This window comes from Orycteropus afer, unplaced genomic scaffold (genome assembly GCF_000298275.1).
Source record: "Orycteropus afer afer isolate SDZICR_OR568_19922 unplaced genomic scaffold, OryAfe1.0 scaffold00447, whole genome shotgun sequence".
Classification (NCBI taxonomy): domain Eukaryota; kingdom Metazoa; phylum Chordata; class Mammalia; order Tubulidentata; family Orycteropodidae; genus Orycteropus; species Orycteropus afer.
The window spans coordinates 2351912-2366638 of record NW_006922034.1 but is presented as its reverse complement, the minus strand read 5'-3'; the positions used below and the strand labels follow the sequence as shown (position 1 = coordinate 2366638).

Sequence of the window (14727 nt, the reverse complement as noted above, 5' to 3'; positions counted from 1 at the left end):
CTTTTGGTTAGCAGCCAAATGCCTTAACCACTGCACCACCTGAGCTCCTTATTTGTTGCATCAGGTAGGGTTAAATCTTTCTGATTCAAATGCAACAGTATGGAATCAACTGCCTTAAATAAATTGCTACCATCAATTTATATATGCAATTGGTCTAACGCACCTGAATCTTCTCATGGTGTACTGTTCTTTAATAGCTTCTTCTCTCTCAAAGATCAGAGGTATCCCTTTTTATGAAAAAGAAAAGAGGTAATATATAAACATGCAATCCACTTTAGTCACTGGGTACTCTTCAGTGCTCAGGATGTTGAGTGAATTCACAAGGGGAAAAAAATAGCCCTCCAAATGATGCTTCGTTGGTGGTGTAACCAATAGTCTAGTCCCTCAGTCCACTTCTGCAGCTATTCCATACAGATTCATTTCACTGGCCATAGGAAAGAGAATTTAGCAAATTCTGCTCACTGAGAAGAGAAAGGAGAAGCAAAGGGAAAATGGAACAACAGCCACACTAGAAGGTAGGTAATCTTGGCTTGTGGCTATGAACCCTGGATGTGAAGACTTTAAAGCTTGGAATTGATCTTTTGTCTTTTCGATGAGAATGTAAACTTAATTCTGGGTTTACATCGAAAACATTGTGCTTCTTTCCTGTCAACTGTGCTGCTAGTACTGAAACATATAAGCTTGCAAACAAAAGAGCTTTCCTTTGGATTTCCTATATTAAAGTGGTTAGGGTAACTGTATCTACACCTTCCATGCAACCTCCATATAAATGGGACTTTTCCTGCCGGTATCTTTCTGGAAACCTTGCAACTCTAGAAATTAGCTAGTTCTCAAGTAGATGCTCATGGTCTTCTTGCACCCATTTGAGACTGGTTGGTCTCTCTGATGTTGTTCCAATAAAGTATGTACAAATGTTGAATAAATTAATTTCTGCTGATCCTCATACCAAACCAGGACACATATAGTTATGCAGATGGAAGAAGCTCCACTGCAATCAATCTTGCAGCAGATTTAAGGATGCCTGTTATCTTTTTCAGGTTCCCTAGTCTCCACTTCATCACTCTCAACTTTGCCTCAAGACCCCAAGAGTGTATTGTTGTTGTTGTTATGTGCTGTCGAGTCGGACCAGACTCATAGCGACCCCTCCTTGTGTTTCCGAGGCAGTATCACTACCGAAGTAGATTGCCCAACCTTCCTTCTGAGGAGTGGCTGGTGGATTTGAACTGCCAGCCTTCTGGTTAGTAGTCAAGTGCCTTAGGCACTATGCTACCAGAGCTCCCAAAATCAGTGTAGAACATGCCATATAACCTATATTTTAAATTAGAACATTCCATATACTTTGCTCTGAACTAAGTAAAAATCTATCCTGTCATTTTTTGTTGCTAATAGATAGATGCTTTCTTTTATTTAAATGAGTGCCTTCAACTACATATTTTAGTTGTAGAATAGTATCATAAAACTGTGTACAGACGTTACTTCAGAATTAACAGACAATAAATGGTTAACTGCATATCCTATCTCAGCTGAGTTAATTAAAACATCAGCCAAAAAAAAAAGAACAATAAGATATAAATTTTGTTACTTTTCTATTCATTTTATTTCTTTGTTTAGGAGTTTGCTAAAAATAAAATTGACACATTATAAAATTCTATTTGAGACTTTCAAGATCTTTGTAAATATGAATACTTCTTGCCAATTGTAACTGGAACAAATGAGTGTATATATTTATATATATATAGTCAATATATAGTCAATTCTGACTCATAGAGACCCCCTTTGAGTTTCTGAGGCAGTAAATCTTTACGGAAGTAGATTGCTCAGTCTTTCTTCCGTAGAGTGGCTGGTGGGTTCGAACCACCAATCTTCTGGTTAACAGTCAAATGGCTTAGATACTATGCCACTGGAGATATATGTAGAAGTATTGAGTCGCTTAAGCATCATTAGTGAAAAACACAAGTATCAAAAGCCTCAGATATTTTACTTTCAATCTAATTCTTCAACAAATATTACTTTCTCCTGAAAGTAAGTGAATGAATTCTGCTCACATTTGAATACTCATTCATTACATGAAAATTTGCAAATTCTACCTTTTTTCTGTCTCTTTTTAATGATTCCAGTAAGATGCTTCTTTAATGACTCTACAACATGCCCTTCGTTTTTTATGTCTTGGACGAATGTGTGATGAAGCATGTTTGCAGAAGTGGGACGAAACAGGAAATTTTTTATCATGCACTTTTCCATGAAATTGTGGAACTTGCGGGACCTGAAAGAAATGAATCAAAGGGAATAAAAGAGCATTCTCAGGCCTGCAACATCTCTTCCCATCCCCACGCACATGCCATTCTGTAGGTCATAACTTCAGAGACGGCTGCTTCTAGCTATTTAATTATCTAATTGTCTTTTCAACTGTCAAATATTCTGCAGCTTTACAATATAGATTACATAGCAATGCCATTCAAATCTCAGAAAAAGAGGCGTGAGGCAATGGCATTGCCTATCCAAATTATGGTAGAAACTTCAATGAAATCAGCTGTGTGCATGTCCCTGATAAAAAGTGAAGGAAATATGACAATGAAATGATTAGCACAACACATGTAGACTATGAGACCACATCAGTCAGCCCACCACAGTCATCCTCTGAAGTCTGAACATTTCACTTGTAGTTCACATTTGAACTACAAAAGCATAAAGATCCAAAATGTGAGTGCTACTAGCACCAGTGCTAACTAATTTGATTAAAGGACTCATAGAAACAAATGTGGTCCATGGGGAGGGCTAAACTGAATCACAAAGAAGAATGTCAACAGTCAAGCCAGAGTCACCACTTCTACCAGGGCAAGCAGTAAATGCTAACAATAAAAAGAGTTTCAGGCACTAGATCAACAAGCTTGAGATCAGTGGCATCACTAAGGGAGTGTGGGGAGTGTGGACTGCCTCAGGCGATACTGTCAGAAGGGGTGACACCACAATGACTGTCTATAAAATTTTGTGCAGTGTTTCAGCAGAAATTTTTTTTTTTAATAAAAATATTCCTGTAGTTAGTTATAACAACAAAAAGAAATTTTGTAAGCCCAGCTTACACATATCAATACATATTCCTGCAAGGCTAAAACTCTATGATAATTTACTTTTTAAACTTTCTAACGTGCTCTGGTCAGAGCTGTTGTTATTGATGCTTTGAATCATGTGGCTTTGTCTGTTGTTCTCCTTGCTACTGTTGTTTTTATGGTCACTGATTTTGTCAAATTTGTTTTAGCTACAATGTGTGTAATTAGTATTTGTGAACCTATTCCAAGAATTTTCTTGAGAATGAAGTAGTAACCAAAGGAAAAGAAGAAGAAAATTAAAAACAGCTTCCACTCACTTAATAATGCTGTAAGGAAATGAAGAAAGATTTTGCAAAACAATTTTGCTGTTAGTATTCATATAATCAAATAAATCTTATATTTAAGCAATTTCCAACTATGTTTATCACATATTATTCTATGATTAAAATTGATAATAAGGAGCTCTGGTAGCATAGTGCCTAAGGCACTTACTTGACTGCTAACCAGAAGGCTGGCAGTTCAAACCCACCAGCCACTCCCAGGAAGGAAGGTTGGGCAATCTACTTCCATAGTGATACTGCCTCGGAAACCCAAGGAGGGGTCGCTATGAGTTGGATCTGACTCGACAGCACATAACAACAACAAGGATTCTGTATGGTCTGGTATGGGAAGAGATTCATGAGGTGGGGGTGACACCATGAATTACCACACTGAGTGACACCAACCCTAAAGACACCACTGCTTCACATAGAAGGGTTCCCAAGTTTAGCTGACTCTGCTTTAAGTCTGTAAATGTTTACTGTAATGGGCCGAACAACAGGTCAAAATCACTGACTGCCTATCTATGAACAATGAGCAACTTCATAAACTGTTGCTATTGGTGCATCCCATTACTGGAGAAACAAATGAATATGCTCATTAAGGGCAGGATAGCAATTCCGTCATAATATACTGTGAAATTACTGATTTTTAGTTGGCTAGTTAAAATTTACTTAACATGAATCATTTAGAACTCTGTTAATATACTTGGTTTTGAAAATACTGTCCAACAAAGATGGTGAAATAGGACTGACCAAGTGAATTAAAACTTCTTTGCTACATAACAACGTCAAGTCAATGTGTTTAGGAGATTAAGATATTCATCTTTACCATCCACTGGATTTGACTGTGGGAGCTGATTCTCGCAAAATAACGAAGAGGGCTTCCAAGGGCTGAAGGTTACACAGGGCTGCAAAGGGAAATAGGTGAGTTTAGAAAAAAAAAAAAAATGAAAAGGGTAACTATAGAGCGCACTCTTCATTTCAGATTGGATTCTCAGTGTTCTTCTACATAGCATGCTGAACAGGTATGAAGGAACGAATAAATACAAAAGAAATGTAGGTTAAAGGAAGAGCTCATTTTAACAAACAGTGCATTATGGAAGATTCTAAAGCTTCACCATACCCAAGTGTGTAAAATGCAATTGACAAATAAATAATAAATTAAACTAAACAAAATTTTTGAAATGTGCTACGGATGATTTATAAAGAAGTAAACCAGAAACGGAGACACATACTTCTATTTTTCTATTTCAGGTATCTACCATTGTACAGGGAGATCTGGTAGTATAGTGCCTAAGGCACTTGACTGCTAACCAGAAGGCTGGCGGTTCAAACCCACCAGCCATTCCTTGGAAGGAAGTGATAAGGTAGTGATACTGCCTCGGAAACCCAAGTAGGGGTCGCTATGAGTCGGGTCTGACTTGAAGGAACATAACAACAACAACAACAATTGTACAACTGGAATATGAAATTTATCAGCTGCAAAAGTCAACTAGATGAGTATGCACAATACTATGTAAAGGTGGATGGTTTCGTACTTTAAAAAGCTGAGAAAAATCTGTTTTGGATTCCGATAGTTCTAGAAAAAGAAAATTCTAGAAAAGTTCTAGAAAAACCTATTCCAGTCTGTGCTATAAATCAATTACCTCACTGGATGAGGAATTCTAGGTTTTTCTATAAGCTTTTAAATATGTGTCTAACAACCAAGAGCAGACCCTTTAGAGTAGGATTGTCCTTGTTGTTAGTTGCTGTCGAGTCAATTCCAACTCACGGCCACTCCATGTGTGCAGAGTAGAACTGCTCCTTAGGGTTTTTAAGGCTATGATCTTTTGGAAGCACATCACCAGGACTGTCTTCCGAAGTGTCTCTGGATGAGTTCAAACTAAGTTCAAATCCTATCTCTGTCTTTGTTTGTGACCTTGGGCAAATTATTTAACCTATGCATGCTTTGGTTTCTTCATCTGAAAACCAGGAAATATGCTAGGAATTCCTTCCTAGAGTTATTGTGAGGATTAAATGGCAACTTACATGGAAACGTGTCTGGCCTATGGTAGGCACTTAATAAATATTTGCTATTACTATTTTAACAAAGATTTTAATTATCTATCATTTCACGTCTTTGCCAAATTACTGGGATTTCATTCATTTTTTCATACACATAGGCAAGCTCAGAAAAACCTATTCCAGTCTGTGCTATAAATCAATTACCTCACTGGATGAGGAATTCTAGGTTTTTCTATAAGCTTTTAAATATGTGTCTAACATCACTTATTTCCTCTTGTATTTTTATTAAAGAAAACTGGCAGTGCAAAAAAATCCCCAATGGAAAGCCATATTGTAAATTTCATCTAATGTTACAAGTGTGTTGTTCATGTGAGGACAGTTTGACAAGATGGCTCTTTAGAGCCATCCTTCTTCTCCCAAAATACATCTCCAAGAAAATAATGACAAACTGGCCTCTCATAGTAGTCAAAAGAACTCCCTACGGTGATGTCATTATAATGATATAAAGGCAACTCTTCAAAGGTCAAGCTTTGTTCTCAATTACATAGGTAGAAATTAATAGAAAGTATAAGTTGATAACTGAGGTCAGAATTTGCTCTGAGTTTGAAAGATGAGGATCATATTTGATGCTTTTCATTCCTTTGCTATGTCCAATCAGTCACCATGTTCTGTTCTTCAAACACACTGTAAGGGAGTTGTACAATATTAAACAGTTTTCATCTGTTAATATATGTGGATCATTGAGTCAACTAGCAGCATCTTGAGGGGTCAAGGGAAAGGACAAACTTAGGTAAGTTTTAATTAAGGGAAGGGAGAAGTCCACAGAGGAATAAAACATAGGGTGGGTATAAGAGCTAAGACAACACCTACTGTGGATGGTTTCTAATATGGTCTAATTTATGAATGCCAGTAAATTTCCCCTCCCCCATACTTCCTAAAACGGCCTATATTTTCACCAGTAAAGCCTCATCCCTTTGAGATAACAAATCTCCTTTCAAAAAATGATCTCTTGAGGGGATGGAAATACATTAAACTGGACTTCATTGAATTAGTTTAAGTGATTTACTTCCAACATTATGTTAAGACCTGAAAGAATCTTCTGAATAATGAAGGAAAGGATCTCTTGATGGGACAGGAGCAAATCATGAGCCACTCTTGTAAAGACTGGTATGGGGTATGAGAGGGGACACTGCAAGGAACATAAGGAGGACTATAAACAAGCATGGCTGAAATGTTAGAAGTAATCTCTACAATAGCAAAGAGAATACTAAAGTAGGGAAAAGCATGGTCGAGATTAAAGTAAATTGACCCTTGTACCCTTGACAAGGTAAGGGAGTCAGAGTAAACTGTCGACCCTGTCCTACTTCTCCTACCCGACAACAATCTATTCAATAATAGATAGGCCTCAGGAGGAAGGTTGGGCAATCTACTTCCCTAGTGATACTGCCTCAGAAACCCAAGGAGGGGTCACTATGAGTCGGATCTGACTCAATGGCAGTGAGTTTGGGTTTTTTTTTTTAGAGGTGAATATTCATCTACTAGATACTAACCAGTCTATGACATTCTGTGTTCTGGCCTTGGTTTAAAGCCTCCATATTAGGTTTGAATCCCTACTCAGAGCTCAAGGACTAAAGGATTTTGAAAGGTCCTGGTATGCAAGGGTCCAGATCATCTCTCTTCTTAGTGCCTCCTCAGAATCCTTCATTAAAAAGAAGCTATTTTTCCTCTCTTTTTACTTCTCCGAAAGAGACTTACCAAAGAAATCCCAAAGGGAAGGGAATTTTATGTGGCATTCAGAGGCAATTATTAGATAACTCTCATTTTGGAAGGCCATTCTCTCTAAGATGATAATTGTTATAACCTGGAGGATATGTGCAAAATTATCCAAAGTTAATACTCTAGGCAATAAAAGAGGTTGGTTAAAAAAAAAAAAAAAAAGATATTTTAGAAGGGTGGCTATTTCAAGCAGCTTGTAGTCAAAACTGTGCCATTCCAATTGCTTATACAGGCAAGTGGGCCCTATTTTCTCTCCTGTGAGTTCAGAATCTCTGGTTCATCACCTATTTTTTGCAAGAAGCTTGCCAGATGAATACTCCATGCAAAATTCTTTCTCCGCTCATCACCCTTTTTTCCCTCCCATGACTTACTATTTTAGAATGAAAATGTAAAAACAAAACAAAAAGATAAACCAAGAACTGCAAACCTGCAAAGCATAGACAGCTGGCTGTTTGAAAAGACGACAGTGATGAACACTCAGAAACAATGGAAAAAATATACTACTTGATATAGTCATGCATCTTAATCAAGTCCATGCTTCAAACACAATGTAAATACTATATTGTCTAAAGTGAGAGAGCGAGATTTTAATAAAATCTAAGCATGTTTCCCAAACAGAACTAATTGGGAGATGGTAAGGAATAATAGGCATCTCCCCAGTTTCCATTTAATTTTACATATATTGCATATGTAACTTTTTACACAAAGTAACTTAAAAAAATTACTCATTCACCTTTGGCCTTTGGCACTTTAGTACCTTTTGGGACACTGGAATAGAGACATAAGCAACCTGATCTCCACATCTGTCCCAGCTTTATCCTAGTCCCTCCATGATATGCCAAAGCATACCAAGAATTCTCATCAATTATGTGAGCACTGTTTACACCCCTTGAAATTCCTCCCATTGGTCTTGAAACACAGTGATAAGAGAGTCCAAGCATATAGAGCTTGGTGGGTGGACATTGTGCAGATGGAACATTCAGGACCATAGGAACTAATGGGTCTGATTGGAGAGGAGAAAGCAAAGCAATTCCCCACAAACACACCCAGGAATCTCTCCCACTTTTCATCCAGCAATACCTTTATCATTCATACTTTGCATTTAGGTATTAAGGACAGCAACCATGCTATCCTGATTGGTCATACATTAGAGGGTTATCAATCATTTATACATAAATTCCCATCCGATTTTCACTTTCCTAACTAAGAGCAGTGCCTGGAGAGAACTGGATGCTGACAGGTCATCTGAAAAAGGGGAAAACAAGGAAGTGCTCACATCTTATGTGGCAACGTAATGGAGCATTCTGGGGGCATTAGGGTAGCTAAAAGGTGCAAAGAAGGAAGCAAAGGTGAGCTGGATCAACTCCAAGGGGAAAATGAAATGCTTCCTTCCCCAAATTGTTGAGGAGTGACCCAGTTTCAATGAGCCACTGGAGCTTTTTCTCCGCTATCACAGAGCATCTGAAGTTGGACCAGTGTGTAAATGTTCTGGAACCTAGATTTTCACCTGTCAGTATAGACTGCAATTCTTTGGATTCTGGTTTGTTAAGATTGTCCTGACCAAATAATACTGAAGGTGAACTGAAACAATTAGTCTGTCTAAGATAATATATCATAAGAGAGAAAAGTAGAAGCTGTTTTTATATACCCATATCATGACATTTGGAAATCACTGAGGAGGTGACCATTTACAGTTTGATACACAATGTGACATGTTTATGGCCAGTGCAAGTGAAAATTCATCTTCTTCCAGAGTGATAAATTTGTACAGTAGGGTTCCCTAACCTTTAATAAACATCAAACATTTTTACTCACGAGGAGCCCCTTCGGCCATTTCAATAGCTGTGATTCCTACAGACCACACATCACTCTGCAAAGAAAAAAATGACAAATAATGTCACCTAGAACTGGAAAACTGGTAACAATCTTTGATTGCAGGGGGTGTCAAGCCAGAGCCATTTTATAGTTTCTCTATAATGAAGCTTCATTACCGTTTGCTGCTCCAGGAAGACATTATCTGAGCTTGTGACAAGCCAATATCTCATGACACAACTGATTGATATGGAATAGGATTCAGCATAAGGAAAGCTCATCTTGGATGTCTCCCTATTGTTGCCTTAATTGAAATACCAAAAGGAACTTGCTATAGGAAGTCCTGTCACATAGACCTACTAGCTGTATGATCTTGGGCTAATGATTTAACTCTCTGTACCTCAATTTTCTCCAATGTAAAATGAAGATAATAATAGTATCCATCTCATAGGGCTGGAAAAGGAGCTCTAGTGGCATAGTTGTTGCTAACCAAAAGGTCAGTTGTTTGAACCCACCAGCTTCTCCATGAACTAGTCTGCTTCTGTAAAGATTTACAGCCTTAGAAACTCTATGGGACAGTTCTAATCTGTCCTATAGGGTTGCTAAGAGTCAGAATCAACTTGATGGCAGTGGGTTTAGTGGGCATAGGGCTGGTATGAGTATTAAGGGAAATACTATAATTAAAGCTCTTTCAACAGTTCCTAGCATATTGTAAACTGAGAACAGAATTATAATAAGGCAGTAGGAAATTATCCTCACTACTATTAACTCTATTTAATTTTCTAGAATATGGAAAAAGAGTGTAGGGAAAAGCTACATTGACTGGCTGTATGATCCTAAACAAGTTAATTGAATCCGTATAACCCCACTTTATAAATTGGTTAGCTTCAAAGGATTGCTGTGATGGTCTAAGCTTAAGTTTTCTTTCAGCTACACGGAGTGAAAATTAACTAATATGACTGAAAGTTCTTTGAGGCCTGCAAAAAATAATTACACAGCTATATAACATCAATGTCACAGCAAACCACTTGAAGGACATTATACTTTCATATTCTCCATGATTTCCTAATATAACACTGGACATATAATAGGCCCTCAGTAAATATTTATTTGGCTAATCAAGCAGAGAGCACTAAGACAATGAAGATAGACAAAACTAAAGTTGATCATCAATAAGCATTGAGTCCTAGGTTCCATACAGCAAGACCAAAATGAATTGCTTGGATGACTTACGATGTGGAGACTGGGTGAGGTTTCACAGTCTATAGCAATGGAGAGTTTTCTTTCCACATCAGCTTTTTGAAATATGTACATAGATGTATATTGTCCAGATTGCAGCTTCAGTGGAAATTTTAATAAATAGTATGAATTGCTACTTAATTTGTCTATTCCACTGATTTTCTGTGGTTTTGAAGGGGAACCATGCCAAGGACTTTCTCTGTTACCCTGAGTAATCAAATTATTTCTTTCATTCTGGAGCAAAGTTACTTTTGGGATTAATAATTGGCCTTACATTTATTCATTTTTAAGTTTATAGAGCCCTCTACCCCTGGAAGTTAAATTTCCATATAAAGCCACATCATATCATATAATATAATTTTATATATTGTTATTATTTACCAAGACATTGAAAGCAACATGAACTAGACATTCTCCCCCAAATCTGGATAACTTCCAATGGTCTACTTTGTCTCAGTTCTTAGAAAATATTATATTATGCATAGAATCAAACCTCATACAGGAATCAAGGCTAATATTTACTATTAAAGTTTAATGTGAAAAGAGGAGCTGCTTGCTTTTTATTCTTTTATCGTTAAAAAACAAACATCAGTCCAAAATCCTTTCCAAACTTTTAGTCTTATTATTTGAATCCTCACACTCACTCTGTAATCATAGGAGCGTCTTGGGTCCTCATCACAGTTAATCACCTCAGGTGCCATCCAGTATGGTGTCCCAATGAAGCTATTTCTCCTCCCGTTAGTTCTGCTCACCTGAGCACTCACTCCAAAATCCACTGCAAAATTCAGCATATGTCAAAATAATTAATCAGTAATGAAAAGCTTAATAAGTTATTGCTTTAACTTGGAAAGCCAATACAAAAACCACAATGGATAACAGATTTTCATTCCAGCCCAGCAAACTGTACCATGAAGTCTACTCCAGGAAAACTGGGAAATAGGCTTATGCTGCTATTTATGTTGGAAAGAGACTCAGCAGTGCTATTATAAATCAGTGGTAGGCTTGGCTGAATGTTTACCATGAATATTAAAAATAAAGTTCCACCAGTATACCCTGAACCTCTGAAGTGATAACATATGTAATGTTTGGACCTGCCACCAAGCTGGAGGGAAAACAGCACTATAAGCAACATCCAAAAAATTTAGATGTCTAGGAACCTTCACACATGACATTAGAAATCCTATCACATTGATGAAGAAAAGTGAGTTTTCTGCTAGAATTTGGTTTAAGTTCTTCCACAGATCCTCTGAATCAGATGCAAATATCAATATTTCAGTGGCTTTTCATTTACTTCTAGTTTTTCTCCTGTGTTGCAAATGGTAAGGTTGGCCTGCAACTTGACCCAAGTATGTGGAAATATTGTATATGAGAATATAGTGCTTAGCCTCGTAGTGGATTATCTATTCTTCAAATTTGAATGTGTAATTCATATGGCCTTCATGAAGTCTAACACAGTTTCTTAAGATCATGTTTCTAGTTTTGTAGCATTTAGACACAATAGAGATAATATATTTTCTTGAAATTACTTTTCACTTATTCCAAGAAAAATTGCTACCTAATGCTGCTTCTGCAAGTATTGAGTGAATGAACAAAATGTCTACTCTGGTTCTATTTGTTTAGCAGGAAAATGGGAAATATATTAATGTCATGTTGAGACATGTTAAGCAAGAACTGATACAATTTAAAAATTAAAAAAAAGACAGGAACTGATACCAATTATTTATGTTCTACATTATTGGGGTTATCTTACATTGCATAATACCATCATAATTCATATGGTATTATGTAAAAACCAACCAAAATATTAATTTTAAATATTATAGGATATAATATATTCTTCCTCATGCACTTGTGAAGACAATGAGTGTGGTTATTTTCAAATATATTGCACTTCTCTTTATCCTGGAATAAAAAGCCAAGGACTTCCTTGTCTTTTCATTTCTAATTCTGAATTTGATTTGGATATTATTAGAGCATCATTTCTGATTGAAAACATTTTTTTGACAGTATAGGACAGAGTAGAACTGCTCCACAGGGTTTCCAAAGTTGCAATCTTTACAGGAGCAGACTGCCAACATCTTTCTCCTACACATTTCTTTATGTATTTGAGAGAAAATCCCAGAGAAGGAAATAATGTTTGTGTAACTTACAAACTCTTTGATATTCTAGGGGAAATTTTGGCTCTGTGATAGAAGCATTCTTTTTTTTTAATCTCTTTGGCTTTTTTTTTTTTTTTAATTCCTGTTCATGCACAGAAACTTGCATAAACTAAGTACTCAATTCAATTGTTGAAATGAATATAATAGCTGTATCTACTAGAAAGCAAAGCAGTGACCAAAAAGTTGGGTGAAACTCCTGTTATAATTAGAAAGTTGTTTTATCTACATCATTTAAAAGAAGCAGTTAGTTACATCCTCTTCTATTTGCCCCACCTCCCTTTCCCAACAATAATTTTCAAGTATTAACTGGCACTGCAAGCAGACCCAGTCAATAAGTAGAGGATTCTGGCAGTGACTTGATAGAAACTACAGGTATCTTTTTTATTTTTATTTTTGCAGTGTTCTTTCCCCTCCCCTCCCATCCCTGGTAACCAACAAAGAAAATTTCCTTTCATATATAAACCTTTCCTTGACTTTTTACAATAATGAACTAATACAATATTTGTCCTTCTGAGAAAGCACAAGTATCTTAAAAGCATTTTCCTCATTAAGATATTTTGGGGCCCCATCTGAAGTATCGCAAGAATAAACTTACCTAGTTTGACTTCAGCATTATGAGTCAGTAGCACATTCTGACCTTTGATGTCCCGGTGAATTACTCGGTGTGCATGAAGGTGAGCCAAGCCCTGTATACACACACACACACACACACACATACATATATATACATATATATATATATAAAAGCCACATCAGCATATGCTTTTCCTCTTTCGTTGTTCTGGTCTTAGTACTTTGGAGTAACTTTTGTTAAAAGTTTAGATTTTATTTTACAGATAAAATTCTTACTTTATGCTGGAATTACTACAGCTAGTTCTAAGAAATACTACTTTTGGCTATACAGAAAGGAAAATAAATCAGAATGCCCTTGAAAGAAAAAGAACACCTCCCTTTCTAGCCTCCGTATTTCCAACTAACTGTAAGAGTAAAGAACTGGACATCTTAAATATCCTAGCTCGGCCATTGTGCTCTATTCCTCATCCAATCCTTTGTTCAGTCCAAAATATTTTCTAGGCAGACTTGTAGGCTGAGAAATTGGGAGAATATAGAAGTGCATTTTAAAGCATTTGTAATTTGTATTGGCTTTTACCACACTGGCTCCAGCCCAGTCACCACTAAAGCTAACTAGTGGCCTGGTATGTGATGTTAGACTATGGTGAGATCACTCCAGATACTGAGGATTAATAATTATTGTTGTGTGCTGTCAAGTTGATTCTGACTCATAGCAACCCTATAGGACAGAGTAGAACTGCCCCATAGGGTTTCCTAGGTTGAAATCTTTACAGGAACAGATAGCCAGGTCTCTTCTCCTGTGGAGTGTCTTGAACATACCATGCACTGACCTTTTAGTATCTGATCTCTGAATCATTGCACCACCAAGGCTCCTTGATTAATAATAGTTGTAACAATAAAAACAGCTAACACTTAATGAGTCATTATTTTTTTGCCAGACACTGTGGTGAACGCTCTAAGTGTTGTAAATTATTAAATCCTCACAGCAATGCTTTGCAGAAAGTGCTAATATCATCCCGTATTATAGATGAGGAAAATGAGACTTGGAGAAATTAAGTAACTGACTCAAGATATCACAACTAATACATGGTGAAACTAAAATTCAAACTCAGTCGAGAGTTGGCACTCTTATTAACCATTACCCTATTATCATAAGTGAATCCAACCAACATGGGAAGAAGGACATTCTAACATTGTGACTGGAGCTGTTAAGTTCTATTAATAACCTCCTTGGGTAACCCACTTCAACTGGAAAGAAAAACCCGAGTTTGGTAAGTCAAGTAGATTTTTGCACTTATCAAATTTGGTGTCAAAAATAAAGAAATAATAATAATAATAACAAGTGGGACAGTATTCATAGGAGGTTGTTTATCTTCAAAAAGATTGCAGAGGGTTTTGGGTTATTCTGTGAAACACTGATTTTTCCTGCCTCATCTTGATCTCTAATGAGAGTGTTATACACTCACTCCTCACTTATAGACATCGTTAGGTTCCAAAGGTCAGGTCATTATGCAAAAGTGAAGGATGACCACATTATCTCACAAAATGGAGGATAACTACATCATTCTATAATCACCAAATTATGTCATTACATGTCTTCCAAATTACATCACTACATAACTGCCAAACCATGGAATATCAGGGCCCACCCAAGTTAACACATAACCTTAACCATTACAGGAAGCATTACTCTTGTCTTGCCTTGCACCTCAGCATTCCTTACTGCCAGGTGTAAGTCATTAATGTTCAAAATAGTCAGATACTAGATTTTTTACTATTGCTGTAAATATGAAATGT

General features: G+C 36.7%; 1 protein-coding gene across 1 annotated transcript in view; it reads right to left on the bottom strand.

Moving 5' to 3' along the window:
- The window catches only part of NRK (Nik related kinase), a 243831-nt gene that overhangs the window by 64165 nt on the left and 164939 nt on the right, over positions 1-14727 (bottom strand). Inside the window, exons 6-11 of the mRNA XM_007954223.2 lie at positions 12953-13043; positions 10843-10973; positions 8963-9017; positions 4197-4275; positions 2088-2263; positions 164-227 (exon numbers count right to left, since the gene is read on the bottom strand). Coding sequence (XP_007952414.1) covers positions 164-227; positions 2088-2263; positions 4197-4275; positions 8963-9017; positions 10843-10973; positions 12953-13043 — 596 coding nt within the window. The remainder of the gene's footprint in view (positions 1-163; positions 228-2087; positions 2264-4196; positions 4276-8962; positions 9018-10842; positions 10974-12952; positions 13044-14727) is intronic.